Source organism: Balaenoptera acutorostrata, chromosome 7, assembly GCF_949987535.1.
Source record: "Balaenoptera acutorostrata chromosome 7, mBalAcu1.1, whole genome shotgun sequence".
NCBI classification, from domain to species: domain Eukaryota; kingdom Metazoa; phylum Chordata; class Mammalia; order Artiodactyla; family Balaenopteridae; genus Balaenoptera; species Balaenoptera acutorostrata.
The window spans coordinates 71045139-71067305 of record NC_080070.1 but is presented as its reverse complement, the minus strand read 5'-3'; the positions used below and the strand labels follow the sequence as shown (position 1 = coordinate 71067305).

Below are 22167 nucleotides of genomic sequence, written 5' to 3'. Positions count from 1 at the left end.
ATATCCCTCGGGCTCTATGTTTCACAAGCTCAAACTGTGATGAAAGTTTAATGTGAGCCAGATTTAAATGACTGATGCAGGTCAGTGGTCCTTCATTCCATTGGCATGTTGGAATCACTGATTTCCCTTTGTAATCTGTGTAGGACTGTCACATCAGTGGAGGCTCTGATATACCAGGTAGAATGTTGATTAAGTTTGGTAAGGGAGTGAAGAATGGCCATTTGAAAAAGTATGGCCATTTGAAAAAGTTTCTCAGGTAACTGAAATCTGTCTTCTTGTTCATTAAGGACAACTGTTATAAACACTCAAAAACTCTCAGTAAAATAGGGCAGTTATATTGATAAAGATAATTAGTTGGAAACAAAAAAAGTATATCATTGATTGTTTAAAAGACGGGTTTTGAAAAGGTATTTTGTAGCTTTATAGAATTTCTCAAGAGTCACAGAACCAAGATTGGATACTAGCTAGCCAGGAACAGTACAGTTAATAGAAATGCTCAACCGTCCTGTGGGACTGTGCTAAGAAAAATGCCTCCCATCCCTGATTCTGCTTATATAATATGCTAGGGGACCATGGGTAGGAACTCTTCCATAGCTGATCCATAAAATGAAAGGTCTCTTCCCTAGATCTAGTCTCCTTGTTCTGGCACCACTTCTACCTTCTAAGTCTCCTCCATGTGCATAATAGAACCTATAGAATTTAGATGCTACAGAATCTGGGGAAATGTAGCTTGGTTTTTTCTCTGTAGTCTCTATAGCGCAGAAATGAAAGATGGGCTATGGTTAGGGAAGGCATTGCTTGCGCCACTTTGCAATATCAGCCCCATCTATGTTACAGAATCCTGTCTTAGGTTGGAATGAAATCAAACAGAGCACCTTTAATATGTGTTTACATTCAAGGGCTTGTTATTTGTCTATATCCAGGCTTTCCATATGGTGTCTGCCACAAATATACATTTTTAATTACAATTTTGCATATGAACTTTTATAATAATAAAATTTGCAAAGTCTATAAAATTTATCTGTAGCAGTTTTGTATTTAATCTGTGCATTTTATGTACTCAGGGCTTTAGAGATGAGTCACACAGGTTCATGGTTAAAGAGTTTCCTAAAATTATTATAACTGATTATTTCTTACATTGAATTAGTATCTTCCCCTCTAACTGAAAAGCAAGGTATATGACCCTAAACAAGGGATATAAGTTTTCACGGCCTTGGATTCTCCATTTTAAAATGCAGAAGTCAGAACTTCTGTTTGAAAGCCTTTGTCGGATGAGAAAGAGGAGACACAAGAGGTGTGCAGGCTGTGTCATGTGGTACCATCAACCATCTCTCACTCTGACACGGGAATTCTAGAACTGGGCCTGGGTTTTCTTTCCTCTCCCTATGTGACCATAAACTTCACCTATACTATTATTTCCTTTATTTTATTCAGAATTACTCATTATTGTTTGTGTATTTTATTCTAGTTCAGAGAGGGAACTGTTCTCTTTTTTTTGTCAGACACCTTAATAAAGTAGAAGACAGGGGTGGTGCCTTAGTCTGTTCTGCTGCTATAGCAGATACCGTAGATTGGAGGCTGGAAGTCTGAGATCAGGGTACCAGCATGTTTGAGTTCTAGGGAGTTCTTGGTTGCAGAGCACAGTTTTCTTATTGTATGCTCACAGAGCAGGGAGAGGGTGAGGCCTCTAGAGCCCTAATTCTATGGATGAGGACTCCACTCTAATGAGTTAATCACCAACTGAAGGTCTCTCTTCCTAATAGCGTCACGTCACGTAGGAGTTAGGATTTCAACATATGAATTTGGAGGAGGGGCACAGAGATTCAGTCCATAACAGGGAAGGAATTAACATCCATTAGAGAAAGGTTAAGGGAAATATTAAATATGTTAGTGTGTCAGGAGTATGTGCCGTTTACTATCTATTCCTTATCTCCTGTCTCCTTTCTTCTCCTTTGTACTGTCATTTTCCTGGGTTTGATACAGTGGGAAACAGGACTTTTGAAAGCAATAGTTGGCTTAGTGTTTTCGTAAGATGAGGCCATTGGAAAGGACTACATCAGGCAGAGCTACAGAAAACAAGTCTTGAAGAGGCCAGGGGTAAAACAGGGGAGCCCTTACCTTCTCCCAGCTCCTGAATACCACTGTTTCCTCTCTTCCTACAACTACTGCGGCTCTGGGAGGCATACAGAAAAAGGAGGAAAGTTACCAAAGCAGTTTTGTAATTTTTTGTTTTTTAAAAAACAATTGTTTGTTAAAGACTTATGAGGATCCTTTTATAAACCTCCAAAATAGGATGTGAAATGGTGAAATGAAGTTGTTTGGCGAAACATTAAATTAGATAAAGATGTGTAAATTGTTCTTCTGTCCAAAGTGTAAGCAAGATCTCTCTACTTGATGAGTTAAGTACTATTGTCTTTCTCTGTTGTCTGGGTTTTGAAGGTTTTGTGTGTACTATAAAGGACACCCAGAAAACATTCTTGACAATGAATCTCTTTGTAATTACTTCAGGTAAATTCAAAATAAAACATTAAGAACTATATGAACAGGTCCAACTGCTCTCGGATACCTTTGTGCCAAAAGACCTGAATTTGTAGGATGCAATTTACACCAATCTTTCCTCTCAGATGCACCCCATTTGCTCTGTGTTCTTAGCCTTCAAGTATGTGTGATCACTTGGAGAACAAATAGGTGCATGCTATCAAGTAGCAGAACACAGATTTTTTTTTAATGAAAATCTTTGGGGAGATTAGGCTTAAAACTCTACTCCCTGCAGTGAGCAATTACTTGGAATTTAACTGAATTATTTACTAAACTCACATTACTTTCCATGCCGTCAAACGGCATGTACACCAAGCATGCAGCACCAAATCTGTTTACAGAAACCCATAATACCCTGTTCAGAGTAATCAGGCTTTTCAACGTGGGAATGTTGATGAGACTAAATATTTTTCACTTTCAAATTGTTTTGGCTTTTATTATTTAGATTTAGTCATTCTTTGGGAAAATAGGAAGGTTATGAAAGATAATGTCTCTTCAAAACTGTGTTTGACGTAAAATAGCTAGCTAGTGGGAAACAGCTGCGTAGCATAGGGAGATCAGCTCTGTGCTTTGTGACCACCTGGAGGGGTGGGATAGGGAGGGTGGGAGGGAGGGAGACGCAAGAGGGAGGAGATATGGGGATATATGTATATGTATAGCTGATTCACTTTGTTATAAAGCAGAAACTAACACACCATTGTAAAGCAATTATACTCCAATAAAGATGTTAAAACAAACAAACAAACAAAAAAACAACTGTGTGTTTGAAAAACTGAAACTATTTTCAGGGAGTTTGGTTAGCTTACTTGGCAGACTCATCAGAGAGAGTAGCAATAAGCTATTATACTTAGACATATCTAAATGAAATGGATTATTACTTACAAACTCCTGCTACAGAACTCTCCTTAATTTTTTTTTTTCACACTATTTTAAATATTTATTTATTTATTTATTTTTTGGCTCTGTTGGGTCTTCGTTTCTGTGCGAGGGCTTTCTCTAGTTGCGTCAAGTGGGGGCCGCTCTTCATCGCAGTGCGCGGGCCTCTCACTATCACAGCCTCTCTTATTGTGGAACACAGGCTCCAGATGTGCAGGCTCAGCAGTTGTGGCTCACGGGCCCAGTTGCTCTGCGGCATGTGGGATCTTCCCAGGCCAGGGCTCGAACCTGTGTCCCCTGCATTGGCAGGCAGATTCTCAACCACTGCGCCACCAGGGAAGCCCCCTCCTTAATTTTTTTGAATAAAAAAAGCAAAATTATGAATGAAAAAGACCATGGAAAATTCTTAATGAACTAAATGCTTTGAACAATGTATTAGCTAACTATTACTGCATAACAAATTACCCCGAAACTTAGTTGCTTAAAACTACATATATAATCTCACAGTCTCTGTGGGTCTCTGGCTCTGGGTCTTTCTCAAGGCTATAGTCATCTCAAGGCTACACTGAGAATGATCTGCTTCCTAGCCACTTAGCTGGCTGTTGAAAGGATTCAGTTTCTCTGGGCTGAGTCTTCAGTTCTTCCCAAGCTCATGGTTGGAGACCAGCCTCTATTCTTTGTCATGGGCGTTTGTCCATAGAGCATCCCACAATATCAGAGCAAGCAAGAGAGAGAAAACGAAGACAGAAGTCACAGTCTTCTGTAACATAATCACCAAGTGACATCCTGTCACTTTTATTGTATTCTGTTCATTGGAAACAAATGACAAAGTTTTACCTACACACAGGGAAGGTGATTTACATAGGGCATGGGTACCAGTAGGTAGTGATCACTGGGAGCCATATCAGATGCTGCCCACCACAATAATACCAGAATGCTAATATTATAGGAGGCTAAAAATTATATTTCTTGCTACCCACTTCAAGCAAAGTAAGGGGTTTATAACCTAAATAGGGCCAGAAATGTGTAAAGGTGAAAAACATGCACACAGATTTTACATATATGTATACATACATACACACGTACATATGATTACACAAACTTACTTTTTTCTTGACACTTGAATAGAGTAGTAACAGCTAGAGACAGTATAGCAGGGAAGTGGGGAGCCAACGAAATGGAAACTTAGTTTTATGTTATCTGTACAATTTTAAAAAGCTTGATTTAGGTCAGATCCACATCAAATAAATTAGGGAGCATATATTCATAGATAGGCTCTATTATTTCAGTTCAGGTTAGTGAAGCTAGTATTACAAAATAATTGCTATAAAATGGTGGCTTTGCATTTGAGGGAGTTGAGACTCATTACAGTGGAGCATATAACCCAGAAGTATTGTGTCTCAGAGGCTTGAAAAACAGTTTCCAGGAAACAGAGTTGCTGTAGTAAGTCAGGAGAACTAGAAATTAAAAGAAGCCAGTGAATCTGACAACTGGAATCCTTTTGGTAATCTTCAGGGAAGATGTGTTTGTGCACTCGTAGAAAGCATTGAGAAACTTCATTGGGCGTTATCTGATTTCCTATAAACTGTTTCCCCAGTAAAACTCCTGCCATATTACTAACATCAATGAAAAGTTGAAAATAGGATTTAATTTCATTCATTACCCAAATTCTGGTATTTTAACTAATGAAATAGAAAAAAAAAAATAGGCATGGCAAATAGGTTGAAAGAAAAAACTGAGTAATTATTCCCTGGGAAGTGGAGAGTTTCCTAATGCATGTGGCATTATTTCAGCCCTTTGAAATAAAACATGTTGTGTATATATATATATATATATATATATATATATATATATATATATACATACACACACACACTGTTCACAGCAGTTTTATGTAGAATTTCCTTAAATAACATTAGAGGGAGGGAGATATCTTTCTCTGTTTATTTTCATTTTATGTAACTCTAATTATCCAAACTGCAGAAGCAGCTGTACAAAGAACTCTAAAATTGCAGTGTTTAACTGAATCAAGTAGAGAGAACATGATGTGCATGCTAGAGGACTTGAAAACATCAAGCAGAGTGGGAAGTGAAACTAGATAGAAGCAATGTGAAGTCAAGATAATAAAGATTTAGCATTCTAAGCCAATGGCAATAACTCTGAATACTTAGAAATATTTGGGGCCTATTGACTTTTAGATATTGCGTGTCATTTAGATTAAGGGTAACATTTCCAAAATCTGGGACTATCTAAGGACCATGTTCCAGGAATGAGAGTTGGTTGTATGTAAATTCCTTATTTTCTGCCCTAAACCATCAGGATTTAGAAAAGATAATAGTTTGTAAATTTAGAACATGTGTTTATTGTCTCTGAGAATCCTATCAACATTTCTGATTATGAACACAAAGGAAATATAGAGGGACCTTCTCCATTGAGAGTCAGGAAGCCATGAGTAATGTTTGGCATAAAGATTTGTGTATAGAAAACAGTGAAGTTTATTAGTTTTCCATCCATCTCATTACTCATCTTTGACAACTGGTAAGGAAATATATTTTAATTAAGCTTCAACTTTCTATTACTGAATGCATAATGGCAATTATATACTAATGCTATTAGGAAATGAGTTGGTTTAATAACAAACATATCTACAATCACTCTTTTAGAATCTGGATTTTAATGCGCAGAAAAAGCACAGATGTTTTACAAAGACACCATTCACGATTATTATTATGCTTCAGTCAGTGTTTATATTTTGTATGTTTCTAATCACTATATCATGCTGAAATCCTATATGACGAAGAATATAAGGAAAGAGTGTTCAAGGGTACCACAGATAATTTACCATTTTTTTCAGCTAAAATTATTTATTTTAATCTTTTGCATTTTTACTCTATTTCCTTTTTAAAAATACGATTCTCCATGTGTATTTATGGCCTAAAAGCTTCTGAATTGTAATAAATTTCATAACTAGGCCACAGATCTTCTGCTATATGGACAGACTTTTTACAAGGGGATTCAGGAACACAAGAATAAACACGTTTATTATAGGACATGCTGTACTTTTTTTATTGTTTACCACAAAGACTTTTTCATTAAAAGATTCAAAGAGAGGAAATTTAATTTTTGTTCATAGGCTTGCAAGCTGAAATTGGGGCAATGTGAAATGTATTAAAATAGAGACCATTAAAGTAATCTATATACCACTTACTGGTAGTATGTCCTTACATTTAGTTTGTAGGTTTGAGCCAATCTTATACTCTATTCTTGATGGTGAAGTCAATTTAAAAAATTGATTCTCTAGTGAGGATATGCTGCTTTGAACAGATACCAACTAGCAAATATCAAGTTACAGGCAAAATTATTAAATGTATAAATGTACAGATTTATGGTTTTCTAATGCATCTATATTATACTATATATTTCTAGTTCCTTTCTAGTGAAAAGTCAGGCCATTTCTTGTTTGTCTACTGGGTACATATCTTTGATTCTGACTTAATCTGTTTAGTTTTGAATTTTAAATAGGAATAATAAGTTTTGCTCAATATATGTATATACGAGGGTTTAAAATAATTGTGCCATATTCTTCATCATCTTAGTCCTTTTATACCTTTATTAAATTTTTGACTTCATATTTAAGATGTTTTGATGCAATTAAAGGACTTAGGCTCTTCAGGGAGGGTGGTCTCTTCTCCCTCTTTTAAGAAAGCCCAGCATTAACACAACATTATTAGTACTCTTTTGACCTTCAAGAGAAGAAATAGGCTAAAAACCTAGATAAGAAGTTGCTAAAAATCTAGTTACTGAATTCTCAGGTCTGGCCCATGAAGAGAAGAGGCATGACCCCTAAATCTAATTTTTTAGATGGAGATGTTGCAAAATTAAAAAAAAAATACATACTGATCATAGAGCAACAATTAAAACACTCAGTGACAAACATTTCTGAACATTGATAGCAATTTCTATAATGAAGGCATTGCATTTACCCTAAAAAATAACCAGTTGAACAACTATATAAATGACTGGGAAGCAGCTTAATAATTTTCAACAAATGACCTGGTCAGTATAATTTCAAAAAGCCTCAGTCATATTTTCCAAAGTCGTTCTTCTTCTTTTGTAGTTACCGTTTTTCTCATAACCTAAAAGAACACCAGGCTTTGCCAGCACCATCACAAGAACGTGAGTTTTCTTCACAAATATACTTTCTCAAGTCAAGTAAATCATAAGTGAATGCTTCCTACCTTTCCTCAGATTTTTACTGAGTGTTTTAAGGCCTTGGGAAGAAGGACAAGTTTTGTGGGTTGTTTTTTGTTTTTAAATATGTGCAAGGCCTTTTGTAAGGCATCTTGAGGAAGTCAAATGGTGGCTGAGACTTGACCTTTGCCCTCAGGGAGAGGTTTTACTGAAGGAACTATGTCACGTTAATTAGATGTTATAAATGCATAACTTCTGCTTTTTAGAGCTTAATTATTTCCACAGGTATGTGTTTCCCAGTGGTTAGCTAAGCAATAACAAACGTGGCCCTTGTGGTAAGTTCATGACAATAAGTAATAGAAAATAGCTATTGCTTTGGCCAAAATGTTCATTTGTTTTTTTCTGTAAGATGGCTCTAGTAACGCTTACTTGTCTTTAACTTCATTCAAAACAATTTTGTTAGCTTGTATTGTGACAGCTGTCATATTAGCATGCATTTTAAAAAAAACTTATCAAAACTAGTGAATTTTTGTATAGTCATTTTAATACTGAAGATGGGAGAAAACAACATTTTCAGCATATTATGCTTTATTATTTCAAGAAAGGTAAAAACGCAAGTGAAACACAAAAATGATTTGTGCAGTGTATGGAGAAGGTGCTGTGACTGATCGAACATGTCAAAAGTGGTTTGCGAAGCTTTGTGCTGGAGATTTCTCGCTGGACGATGCTGCACGGTTGGGTAGACCAGTTGAAGTTGATAGCGATCAAATCAAAACAATAAATTGAGAAGAATCAACGTTACACCACGCGGGAGACAGTCAACATACTGAAAATATCCAAATCAAGCGTTGAAAATCATCTGCACCAGCTTGGTTATGTGAATCACTTTGATGTTTGGGTTCCACATAAGCTAAGCGAGAAAAACCTTCTTAACCATATTTCCACATGCTACTCTCTACTGAAGCGTAACAAAAACGTTCTGTTTTTAAAACAAGTTGTGACGGGCAATGAAAAGTGGATGCTGTACGATAATGTGGAATGGAAGAGATCGTGGGGCAAGCGAAATGAACCACCACCAACACACCAAAGGCTGGTCTTCATCCAAAGAAGGTGATGTTGTGTATATGGTGGGATTGTGAGTCCTCTATTATGAGCTCCTTACGGAAAACCGAACAATTAATTCCAACAAGTACTGCTCCCAGTTAGACTAAATGAAAGCGGCACTCGACGAAAAGCGTCCAGAGTTAGTCAACAGAAAATGCATAATCTTTCATCAGGATAACACAAGACCGCATGTTTCTTTGATGACCAGGCAAAAACTGTTGCAGCTTGGCTGGGAAGTTTTGATTCATCCGCCGTATTCACCAGACATTGCACCTTTGGATTTCCATTTATTTGGGTCTTTACAAAATTCTCTTAATGGAAAAAATTTCAGTTCCCTGGAAGACTGTAAAAGGCACCTGGAACAGTTCTTTGATCAAAAAGATAAAAAGTTTTGGGAAGATGGAATTATGAAGTTCCCTGAAAAATGGCAGAAGGTAGTGGAACAAAACGGTGAATATGTCGTTCAATAAAGTTCTTGGTGAAAATGAAAAATGTGTCTTTTTTTTTTTTTTTAATAAATTTATTTATTTATTTTTGGCTGTGTCGGGTCTTCGTTGCTGCGCGCGGGCTTTCTCTAGTTGCGGTGAGCAGGGGCTACTCTTCGTGCGGTGCGCGGGTGTCTCATTGCGGCAGCTTCTCTTGTTTTGGAGCACTGGCTCTAGGCGCGCAGGCTTCAATAGTTGTGGCACACGGGCTCAGTAGTTGTATCTCACGGGCTCTAGAGTGCAGGCTCAGTAGTTGTGGCACACGGGCTTAGTTGCTCCGCGGCATGTGGGATCTTCCCAGACCAGGGCTCGAACCTGTGTCTCCTGCGTTGGCAGGCGGATTCTTAACCACTGCGCCACCAGGGAAGTCCCTGAAAAATGTGTCTTTTATTTTTACTTAAAAACCAAAGGAACTTTATGGTCAACCCAGTATTTTGCCTTTTGCCACCAGCATGGCTGGTTCTGTGCAAGTCTGTACCTTCTAAAACCCTATATATTGCACTTGAGATTACAGATCTTTTCAGCTAGTGTATCTTTGGGACTTTATAAGAAAGCATATGTGCTAAGGTAAAATAGGAGAGAGCTATCTTGCTTAAGCCGTTGAGAATAGTGAATTTCCTGGCTGACTAAAATGTACAGTAAAGAAAAATAATAAGTAAAATTCCAAAAAGCTTACCAAGTTTTAAAAAAATCTTAGAAAAGTTTGAGAAATTACTAAATTTGTGTCTACTGTTATAGCTTCTGTAGCTTTAACGAGGTGTATGAAGGAAGGGGAATTTTCCTCTCCAGGACACTTCATATAACTCTAAGTGCTAAACTCAAGTGGAAATTTTAGAATTCTGTAATTGTTTCATCAGTTATCCAAAGTTTGACTTAGATATGGTGGCTAAATTACTGCTAGCTCCTCGCTTTCTCAGAGTTTAAGTTGGTTTATATTTTTTGGATATGAATTTGATTCAGGTTTCCCTTTGTCTCAGTTCAAATGTCATGTATTATGTCTAATATGATATCTTAGATGGGAAACATGAAAGTTTTTAGTCAAAATACCAAATTCACTAAGATTTTTATTTTAAAAAAGAAAACGTAGACTATGCAATGTTTGCAAATTATAAAATTGTAACTTAGGTAAATAGATTGATAATTTTTAATGAGCTGGGAAATAAACGTACACCTGCCATAGTTTGTTATATAACATAGAACTGTGAATTAATTTCATCTTTAAATTTTCAGTTACCTTGAAATTTTGAAAATAGTGATATTTTGTCTCTGAAACATATTATCTATTAATAAATGTGTGTAAATCTACTTTATGTAGCTTTATGTTAATGTATAAATTTCAGTATTTTGCTTCCTGAACAAATTTTATGATCATTTCAAAACTTAAAAAATGCAGCATTTATGTCAGTTTCAACTAAATTTACTGGAGGCACAATGGATTTTTAAGCCAGTTGAATTAATTGGGGAACTAATTGGCCTATCAGTTGGGAAATTTTAATTGTAAATGTCAGAAACAAAACACAAATCGCTTTAACAATATAACTGAAAAATTCAAGTTCATGGCTTTATGCATTATAGGACCCCAGATGCTCAAAGGGGGGACTGCCTCTTTCTCTCTCTTGTCTGTCTCTTCTCCACCCCTCTATATACCCAATAACTTGGGTCTTTATTTTCATGTGGTTTTCTGAATAGTATCAAACATAAGCACCAGCTGCTGCAGGTCTATATTCTGTAAGTTTAGTAAACTCAGTGCAAAGAGAATATCTATATCCCAGTATCTTCAACAAAAGTCTTGGCTCTCATTTTCATTAAGCTTATTGGTACAACGTGTCTTTATTTTCTGATTCAATTACTTTGGCCCATGTGGATGTTCATTTTATTAACCAGGCCTACTTCATATGCCCACCTTTGGAGCCAGGTTAGCTCACCCAAACTACATGGATGAGTAAAAGGGTTGGGTGCATTCCCATAAGAAAATTGTGGTACGATTCCCCACAGCATGGGGGACAGGCTGAACAGGCCAGAATGATAGATTATTAACTCTTCACGTTATGGACTAAATGTTTGTGTCTTCCCCAAATGCATGTGTTGAAATCCCAGCCGCAATGTGACAGTATTAGGAGGTGAAGCCTTTGGGAGATAAGTGGGTCATGAGGGTAGAGACCTCATGAATGGGATCAGTGCCCTTATATTCTGTAACATGTGAGGATACAAGAAGAAGACAGCAATCTGCAAACCAGGAAGTAGGTTCTCAGCAAACACTGGATCTACCTGCACCTTGATCTTGGACTTCCCAGCCTCCAGAACTGTGAGAAATAAATATTTGTTGTTTAAGCCACCCAGTCTATGGTAATTTATTATAGCAGCCTGAACTGATACAATTTTTAATTTGGGAAATTTTTCTATCTTAGTAAATGTGTGAGATAAAGACACAAAATATTTGTGTCCACATGATGTGAATTTGGGTGCTTATTTACTAATTAACTGTGGAATTATAGAGTATCACATTTTCAGGGGACCTTAAAATGCAGGTAGTCAGACTCTTCTTGAAATATTACCAACTGTAGTTATTTTTAGCCACTTGTGAAGCGCACTGTAAATTATACATTGCTAAAAGATAGTTCCACTGTTTGGAAAACATTGACTCTGAATAATGAAAATAGCCGCTATTTGCCTCATCTTCACTCCACCATGCTCCCTGAGAGAGGAAGGAGAGGATAGGTCACTTTCTGAGCATCATTCTTTGTTTTTGTGGCAATGGAAGGAAATGGGTTGAAAACTACTGTTCTATCACATCTATCAGCCTTGCCATAATTGTCTTTTTCATTAAAAAAAAAAAAAAAAAACTAGAGCTTTCATGTATTTATACTCTTTGTCTAAACGCTTAGTTTCAGTTTCCTTTGTTGTATTTTTTTTTCCAGATATGATTTGTATTGTATATATATTGACCTTCCCTTTTCCCACTCTGGTACTCGCCATCACCTATCATACTTTTTCTCCATAGCAATTTAACACAGTCTGCGCACAATGCTTCTTATTTATATGTGCTTATTACCCATCTCACTCACCTAATATGTGAACCCTAAAAAGGCAGAGGTGTGTGTGTTTATGTGTATGTGTGTGTTTTAATCTGGTTTACTGAGTTATTTCTAGTATATGGATTGGTGCCTAGTACAAAGTAGGCCCTTAGTAACTATATGTTGATATACTAACATGTACTGTGCAAAAATGAACATATACTTGCACATATTGTCAGAACATAATAGATTTGAGTGGTATCCTTACCTTTCTGATTTAAAGTACAGTCATCCCTTGGTATCTGCAAGGGATTGCTTCCAGGACTGCCTGCAGATACCAAAATCTGTGGGTGCTCAAGTCCCTCATATAAATTGCCTGGTACAGTTGACCTTCTGCACCCATGGGTTCAGCATCTGTGGATACGGAGGACCAACTGTACTTTACTTCTCTGATGCTTTCTGTTAATGCTGCATTCCTGAAAATGTGTAAACTATTAACAAAAAAGGGTTAAACCACATTTATGTTATCAGTTGAATTTATAGAGGTAAAAGTTATAATAAACTCCAAATTGTAAGTCAATATCATTCATAAACATAAGTGCCAATTGGCTTCTCCCAGGGATTCAGAGACAGTTTGTTATTTAAAAGCCCACTACAATAATTTGCCATGTATTCAAACTAAAGAAGAAAAATATTATCTCAAAGTTGGAACAAAAATATGTGATAAAATTGATCACTAGGTCATGATAAATTCTTAGCAAACTGAGGGTAGAAGTAAAATTTCTTAACTTGCTAAGTGATATACCAAAAATTTAAAGCAAACATCAAACTTATTGGGAACATTGCCTTTAAAATAAAGAACATGAAAGGAATGGCCCCAATCACCATTTCTGTTCAGCCTTGTTCTGGATGTCCTAACTAGCACAGTAAGACAAAAAGGAGAAACAAAAGGTTTAAAGGATTGGAAAGTAAGAAACAAACCTTATCAGTATTTGCAAATAATATGATTATCTTAGTAGAAACCTTGAGAATCTGCAGACCAGTTTTTAAATTTAAGAACTCAGGAAAGTTTTGCATATATAATCAACATACTAATAAATTTTTATTTCAACATAAGAACAAACAGAAACTTTAAATGCTATCTTTTATTAAATAGAATTATACTAAGTGGTGGGTGTGTATTCCTTTGATCTCCTTTCAGCTTACAGGGTCTATAATTACTCTTTTAATTCATTTACCTTACAAAGAATTTGATTTCTTAGTGTATTTATATGTTGAAATTATTTATCTTCATTCTCAGACATAGCTCAAAAATATTGAGAGAAGGACGTTTAGAAAAATATAAAAGCAGAAATTTTAAAATTAATTTTTTATTGGAGTATAGTTGATTTACAATGTTTTGTTAGTTTTTGCTGTACAGCAAAGTGAATCAGTTATACATATACATACATACTCTTTTTTAACATTCTTTTCCCATATAGGTCATTAAAGAGTATTGAGTAGAGTTGCCAGTGCTTTACAGTAGGTCCTTATTAGTTATCTATTTTATATTTAGTAGTATGTATATGTCAATCCCAATCTCCCAATTTATCCCTCCCCCCTCTTCCCCCCTGGTAACCATAAGTTTGTTTTTTACCTCTGTGACCCTATTTCTGTTTGGTAAATAAGTTCATTTGTACCATTAAAAGCAGAAATTAAAAACCATGAAAAAAACTCTTTTTGAGTTGGAAGAGTTCAGCAATAACGTGAACTGTTAAGCAATAATGGCTTTTTATATCTATGTTCTAGATGTTTTTGTTTCAGGTTTCTGCAAGCTTTCTCACTGCATTATCATGTGAACAGTCATTGTCTGTTAGGTACCTGCTTTACTGCTTAAGGGAATTGATGACATGCCAATTTATTAATCTTTCACAATATTAGGCATTTAAATGTATGTGATATTTGCATTTTGAAAAGCCGTGTGATTTTACTTTTAGCAAAATTTTTGCAGAAAAATTTTAATGGACTTATAAGACATCTTAAGATAATGATAAAGTAGCTGCAACTTGATTAATTCAGTGGTGTGTAGAAATCAAATTAGGCATCAACTTACATTTTTAATTGAATCCTTAGGCCTCAGATTATTCTTTTTTTTTTTTTTTTGGCTGCGTTGGGTCTTCGTTGCTGCGCACAGGCTTTCTCTAGTTGCGGTGAGTGGGGGCTACTCTTCGTTGCGGTGCGTGGGCTTCTCATTGTGGTGGCTTCTCTTGTTGAGGAGCTCGAGCTGTAGGCGCACAGGCTTCAGTAGTTGTGGCACGCGGGCTCAGTAGTTGTGGCTCACGGGCTCTAGAGCGCAGGCTCAGTAGTTGTGGCGCACGGGCTTAGTTGCTCCGCGGCATGTGGGGTCTTCCCGGACCAGGGCTTGAACCCGCGTCCCCTCCACTGGCAGGCGGATTCTCAACCACTGCACCACCAGGGAAGCCCCCTCAGATTATTCTTGAACGCCATAAGTGTTTTGAATTTGTAGGAATATGAATGCCACGCAGAAAATATTTAATGTAGATCGTGTTCATAGTATTTCTAGATGTCTATTTTAAATGTAGCTATTCCTGTGATTAAATACTGCTCTTGAGGTAAGAAAAAATATATATATATATTTTAATACTGTGTAGATTTGAGGTTTGTGCGTTAACCCTTCCAATTTCTAGTGTGAGAGAATGCTTTTCAACATCCATAACATTTAACAGTTTATAGTTATGCTGAGGCATTCATTTGAATTACTATAACAGTGAGAAATATGCCACTTAGTATGCATTGAAGCATAGCCAGTTTGCTTCTTGCACAAGAACTCATCTGAGGTGGTAGAAATTCATTTATTTGTAGAAAAGTAGTAATGTCCATAGAAGGAAAGGCATTTCTTTTGGAAGCTGACAGATCTGAAGGTGATAGTTTCGGAATAAATTAGAGTGAAACGCCTGGTTGCTTGGGTCCATGAAATTAACAAAATCTGGATACCAGAAACACGATGAATAGATCTACATTAATGAATTCTCTAGTCAATACAAAAATACTTCATCAAGTAAGATAAAAATCTTTCCTGAAGTTTAAAAAAAAATTTATGCTTTGAGTATATACTCAGGAAACATATAAATTCTACTTGGAAAAGTGATTCAAGAGAATTTTATTTTAATGGTAATATGAAAATATTTTAGTGTGTGTTTACAGGATTAGTGTTTTCTTTGTTTTTCTTGGCTCATTCTGCAGAGTTGCAACTTAGATTCATACTAAATGGTGTGTGTATGTTTATAGAATTGGTAGAAGACTTAAGGGCATCAATTAAATATTTTAGTTCTTTTATTCTAATCCATTTTACTGGGACAGTTTTGTGCTATGATGCTAAACGAGATTTTAAAAATTAATTAGGGTCTTTGGACATATTCTTTATACATATCAAAGGCACTACTGTCAAAGATTAAAAAAAAACAGACACTAGCTGAAGCTATGAAAACACATTTTTTTCAGTAGCTACTGACTGAATACTAGGAGGTGCAGTTGAGTTCCATTTAATTTGTGTTTAGGTGAGTGGACCTTTTAAAGGGAGATTGAAGGAGTGGGGAAGAGCTGAAAGAGTGCACATCAAGTGAGAAATAACAAAAGGTTGGTCAATATAAAAGTGATGAGGCCAGCTGTGTCTGTTAGCTGGCAATTACAAAACTTACGATTCTGTCCTCCCACAGAGTCTGGGAGACCAAAGCCCTGTCCTTCCTGATGATTACATTTCAAAGGAATGACTTCGAGTTTCTTGAGAAAGATCCTCTTGACTTGTAGGAGATACATATACATCTCAAAGGGACCGAGAAAAGATTCACAATTTTAAGTCCTTTTTAGTAAATACTCTGAAGGGGGTTCAGGGGCTTATCTGTTATTTGCTGGAACAAACAGTAAATTCTACTGGCAGTGGTTTTTTTTCCCCCGGGGTTAGGGTTATCCTGGGGACAGGGCCTTAACGCTGTTAGAAGTTGTGCTAGAGTTTTGTCATGTCTTAGTGCAGAGGTTTGGTCAGAGTCTTCATGTGCCAAGAGTTCTGCAGTTCCCATGATTTTATATTATACAAAACTCAAAAGGAAAAAAAACCCTAATTTTCCAGTAAAAAATAGAAAATTTGACATCTAAAGGAATGAAGTAGATACTGTCCTGAATTGAAAGTTTAGTTTTTTTGCATATGAGACGATGCTAAGGTTTACAGATGTGTGTTTTCTTTTAAAATTTTCTGTTTTGTTTTTTTTTTTTTTGAGAGAAAGTGAATTCATATGGTTTTAAACTTAAACCGTATACAGTAGTACCCAGCGGAAAGCCTCTACCACAATACCCCCACCAGCCTGGTTCCCATCTGCTACCCTAACAGTAGCATCTGCCCTTCTCGGGTGTGTGATTTGGTTTCATAACTAGGTTTTCTCTTCTGTACCTGAAAGCTTTCTTCAGATTCACAGTGGTGTAGTCATGGTGTAGGTGTGTCACATTTATCATGTTTACCTTATTCTGTTTGACCTGGGTTTAGGTAGGTTTTTGCTTTTTTTTTTTTTTTTTTTAAAGTAATGACAGATTCCAGAAACCCAATCTAGAATATCAAACCATACTCTCAGGGATTGGGCCTGTATTTTTATTTTTATTTTTATGTATTTATTTATTTTTTAACATCTTTATTAGAGTATAATTGCTTTACAATGGTGTGTTAGTTTCTGCTTTATAACAAAGTGAACCAACTATATATATATACATATCTCCCCATATCTCTTCACTCTTGAGTCTCCCTCCCTCCCACCCTCCCTATCGCACCCCTCTACGTGGTCACAAAGCACCGAGCTGATCTCCCTGTGCTATGCAGCTGCTTCCCACTAGGTATCGATTTTACATTTAGTAGTGTATATATGTCCATGCCATCCTCTCACTTTGTCCCAGTTTACCCTTCCCCTTCCCCGTGTCCTCAAATCCATTCTCTAGGAGGTCTGCATCTTTATTCCTGTCCTGCCCTTAGGTTCTTCATAACCATTTTTTCTTTTTTAGACTCCATATATATGTGTTAGCATATGGTATTTGTTTTTCTCCTTCTGACTTACTTTGCTCTCTATGACAGTCTCTAGGTCCATCCACCTCACTACAAATAACTCAATTTTGTTTCTTTTTATGACTCAGTAATATTCCATTGTATACATATGCAACATCTTCTTATCCATTCATCTGCCGATGGACACTTAGGTTGCTTCCATGTCCTGAATATTGTAAATAGAGCTGCAATGAACATTGTGGTACATGACCCTTTTTGAATTATGGTTTCTCAGATTATATGCCCAGTTGTGGGATTGCCGGGTTGTATGGTAGTTCTATTTTTAGTGTTTTAAGGAACCTCCATACTGTTCTCCATAGTGGCTGTATCAATTTACATTCCCAACAAGAGTGCAAGAGGGTTCCCTTTTCTCCACACCCTCTCCAGCATTTATTGTTTGTAGATTTTTTGATGATGGCCATTCTGACTGGTGTGAGGTGATACCTCATTGTAGTTTTGATTTGCATTTCTCTAATGATTAGTGATGTTGAGCATTCTTTCATGTCTTTGTTGGCAATCTGTATATCTTCTTTGGAGAAATGTCTGTTTAGGTCTTCTGCCCATTTTTGGATTGGGTTGTTTGTTTTTTTGATATTGAGCTGCATGAGCTGCTTGTAAATTTTGCAGATTAATCCTTTGTCAGTTGCTTCATTTGCAAGTATTTTCTCCCATTCTGTGGGTTGTCTTTTGGTCTTGTTTATGGTTTCCTTTGCTGTGCAAAAGCTTTTAAGTTTCATTAGGTCCCATGTGTTTATTTTTGTTTTTATTTCCATTGCTCTAGGAGGTGGGTCAAAAAGGATCTTGCTGTGATTGATGTCATAGAGTGTTCTGCCTATGTTTTCCTCTAAGAGTTTGATAGTGTCTGGCCTTACATTTAGGTCTTTAATCCATTTTGAGTTTATTTTTGTGTATGGTGTTAAGGAGTGTTCTAATTTCATTCTTTTACATGTAGCTGTCCAGTTTTCCCAGCACCACTTATTGAAGAGGCTGTCTTTTCTCCACTGTATATTCTTGCCTCCTTTATCAAAAATAAGGTCACCATATGTGTGTGGGTTTATCTCTGGGCTTTCTATCCTGTTCCATTGATCTATATTTCTTTTTTTGTGCCAGTACCATACTGTCTTGATTACTGTAGCTTTGTAGTATAGTCTGAAATCCAGGAGCCTGATTCCCCCAGCTTTGTTTTTCTTTCTCAAGATTGCTGCTTTTTTTTTTAAGGGGTTTCCCCAACTATGTTGTCAGATGAACAAAGTGCTATTGTGTTTCACTAAAACATGATTACCATCATTTGAGTAATTAATAAGATTGGCATATTTTGTGTATTAAAATAATATACTTCATTAGGTTATGAGGAGACTTGTTACTATGAAAATAGCAGCAAAACTCTATGAGTAATCTAGGTGTTCACAATCTTTGCTGTTCGGGGGAAATGAAACTAAGAGTGATGGCTGTTTTCCTGTGACCAGAAAGTTTGATGTGATAGGAACAGATCTTCTCCATTGATCAGTGAAGTTGGCTCTTCTGTTAACTATGAGTGAATTCTGGAATTCTTTGCAGACGCTCAGGCTTGAGACTCTGTATCTTTGAAATTCAGTCTGCCATGTTATTTGGAAAACACCACTGCTTTTCTCTTGACTGTATCTACAGCATTTCTTTTCTCAGCTTAAAATAACCCCACGAACTCTCATTGTATATTCTGTTTTTTTTCTTCTGCCCATGCCTAGGTGAGTGAAGCTGCTAGATGAAGGGTATTTGTTAAAATAAGCCATTCAGGGAGTATGGGAAGAAGCCTAACACTTTTTGAGCACTGCGTGTGCTAGGCCACTTTCATATACACTCTCACTGAAACTTCAGAGAAGTCTTGTGATGTGGGTGGTAATAGTTCCACTGTACACTGGTGAGAAATTCCAGGCCCAGAAACTTAAGGAACTCCCCATACCATAAGCTAATAAGTGGCTGAACTGGATTTGGACCTCATATGCACCACAGTGTTCACCTGCCCAGTGAGGTTGTTGTAGAAGGGCTTCTTAAGAAAAAAAAAAAAAAAAAAAGATTACATACACACTCTCTAAAATGTTAAATTATTAATATTTAGTGGACTTTTGATTTAGCAGTTCATATTCTTTTTCAGGTTACTTTATGATCCAACCTTCTCTTCTTGGCTATTTAGGGATGGGATGCTGCTGGCCATGGAGGTTGGCAGGGTCTTTCCTTGACTATGGCACGTGAATCAAAGGAATCCTGGCCTGGGTGTGCTTGGAAACCCAGAACCAGTCTTTGTCTTTAGTTTTTACAGAGGAGTAAAGAGCAAGCAATGCAGGTGAAGCAAATGGTCTGTTTCCATGGAGTGGCGAGAATGGATGTGCAGAGGTGGGAGGGGGCTTGGAGAGCAGAGCCTGAAGACACTGCCTGAGAGAAAGTCCTATCAAGGGGAGGAGGCTGTTTACAGTGGAGCCCTCACAGTATTGTTGCAGGGAAAAGATTGGGGTGGGAGAGGATGGTCACATCCCAGGTCATGTCCAAGTCCTAGCACGGCCGCCAAGTGTGGGTTCTTGGCTTCACACAGGAAAGAATTCAAGAGTGAGCCATAGTAAAGTGAAAGAAGGTTTATTCAGGGAGATAAATACTCCACAGACAGAGTGTGGGCCATCTCAGAAGGCAAGAGGCCATGGGAGAAACACACGCCGCAGAGTGTGGGCCATCTCAGAAGGCAAGAGTGGTGCCAGGGTACGAGGTGGTCAGTTTTTATAGGGCTGGGTAATTTCATAGCCTAATGATTAGGAGGATTATTCCAACTATTTTGGGGAAGGGGCGGGGATTTCCAGGAATTGGGCCACCACCCACTCTTTGGCCTTTTATGGTGGGCCTAGGAACTGTCATAGCACTGGTGGTTGTGTCATTTAGCATATGCTAATGTTTTACAATGAGTGTAATGAAGCTCAAGGTCTAGTGGAAATCAGTTTCCGTCATCTTGGACCTAGTTGGTTCTAACCAGTTTATGTCATTTCCTTAACAGTTGTGTCATTCTTTTAAAGGTTGTGCCCTGCCCCCTTCCTTTCTCAATATCACTGCACTTTGTCAGACCTGCCTTGTGGCTGGAATGAAGTTAAGGACTTCCTAGGACTTGTTCTGCATCATTTTAAATGTGGGAGGCTGAGGCCATTCTCTGCTCTTCTGGGAAATGTTCTTCTCCGTGCAGTTGGATCTGATACTGGCTGTGGCATCATCAAGACCTAGGTAGATAGTTTCCTGACCTGGGCTACCTTGATCAGCTGCAGGTGGGGCTGTATTAGAAAAACAGTTTTAAGTTTTCAGAGAAACAGAATAAAAGTTTAAGTTAGTTTAAAAATTAACCCTGTTAAAAAAATAAAGCAAAATCTCTATGGATATACTTGGTTCCAGAAGGAATTGTTCTTAGATGCTTGCTGTGTTTCACTGCCAGAATTGGCTTAGTGAGATACATTCCAGAGAGCACTAGGGAGCTAGAACACGGTTTTTCTAATAGCATTCACCTTAATTATCTGCTTATCTTATCTTTGCTTTCAGGGATCATTGTATAGCTTACTTTGTTTTGGGTTGGGCTCCTAATTGTGTATTATAAAGAACATTGTAAACAGTGTTTTTCATGCCTTTTTTTTTTTTTTTTTTTTTTTAATAATTGGCCCCCATGAGTCTTTGTGGGGGTGAGGTAATAATAGTGGTGGTGCAGGAACACATCAGGATGATCTGGGGAGATGTCTCAAACTGCAAAATCTCTATTCCAGTCTCTCACCCCACTGATTCCCAGATGCCACCTCCCCAAAAACATTCCTGGAAAATATACCATATTCTTTAAGCCCCCCCCCCTAAAAAAGAACACCAGAGAGAAAACAAACCAAAAGGTTTTAAACTCACAGAGCATAATTTCCAAGTTTGCATAAGTTTCTAAGTATTAAGGTGGATCAGACTACTGACTACTGTTCAATCTGGTCATCTTGTCTGTGGTATCCTCTTTATCTTGACCTTAAGGGAAAGTATACCTTATAATCCTGCAACTCAATTGATTAAAAAAAATAAAAACAGACACAGAGAAACAAAAACTTATTCATGAAAACTGCAGCAAAATAAAACATGTAAGAAGTAAATCCAAAATTAGTTTTCTTTTTTGCCTAGCTTGTTCTGGGTAGAGAAAAATTTCCTATAGATTTTTCTCTTTTCTGATAAAACAGTTATATGTTTGTGTTGACAGATGGTTTGTAGCTCCATGTTGTGCTACTTTGTTAGAAACCTTGTAATCAAATTTAGGGAAAGGTTAAGAGGCAAAAAGGATGTGGATAGACATTGGTAAGGGAGCTTGAGACTTGAGAAATAAGCATGAACAAAAGTGTGTATGTATATGTATAAAATCTTGAGGGCGGCTTCCTCGGTGGCACAGTGGTTAAGAATCCGCCTGCCAGTGCAGGGGACACGAGTTCGAGCCCTGGTCTGGGAAGATCCCACATGCCGAGGAGCAGCTAAGCCCGTGCACCACAGCTACTGAGCCTGTGCTCTAGAGCCCGCGAGCCACAGCTACTGAGCCTGTGTGCCACAACTACTGAAGCCTGCACGCCTAGAGCCCGTGCTCTGCAACAAGAGAAGCCATTGCAATGAGAAGCCTGCGCACCGCAATGAAGAGTAGCCCCTGCTTGCCGCCACTAGAGAAAGCCCGTGTTCAGCAACAAAGACCCAACGCAGCCAAAAACAAATAAAGAGGAAAAAAATCAGTTCCTTAAAAAAAAAAAAATCTCCTTGGGGGCAGAGTAGGAGTGGTCTGTAAGAGTCCAATGAGCCCTCCATATTCCACTTGGACAGAGTCGGCTCCACATTCTAGAAGCCAGGGATAAAGGTGCCCTGTCTC

At 37.4% G+C, this 22167-nt stretch overlaps 1 protein-coding gene across 2 annotated transcripts in view; it reads left to right on the top strand.

Annotated features, from left to right (window-relative positions):
• Positions 1 to 22167, top strand: part of CRPPA (CDP-L-ribitol pyrophosphorylase A) — a 324671-nt gene that overhangs the window by 208213 nt on the left and 94291 nt on the right. The window contains exon 10 of one of the 2 annotated variants that reach the window (XM_057549909.1): positions 8211 to 9063. The exons of the other annotated variant lie outside the window; for it this stretch is intronic. Within the exon in view, the coding sequence (XP_057405892.1) occupies positions 8211 to 8273 (63 nt within the window). The 3' untranslated portion in view covers positions 8274 to 9063. Of the gene's footprint in view, positions 1 to 8210; positions 9064 to 22167 lie in introns of those variants that run through there. 2 annotated transcript variants of the gene reach the window in all.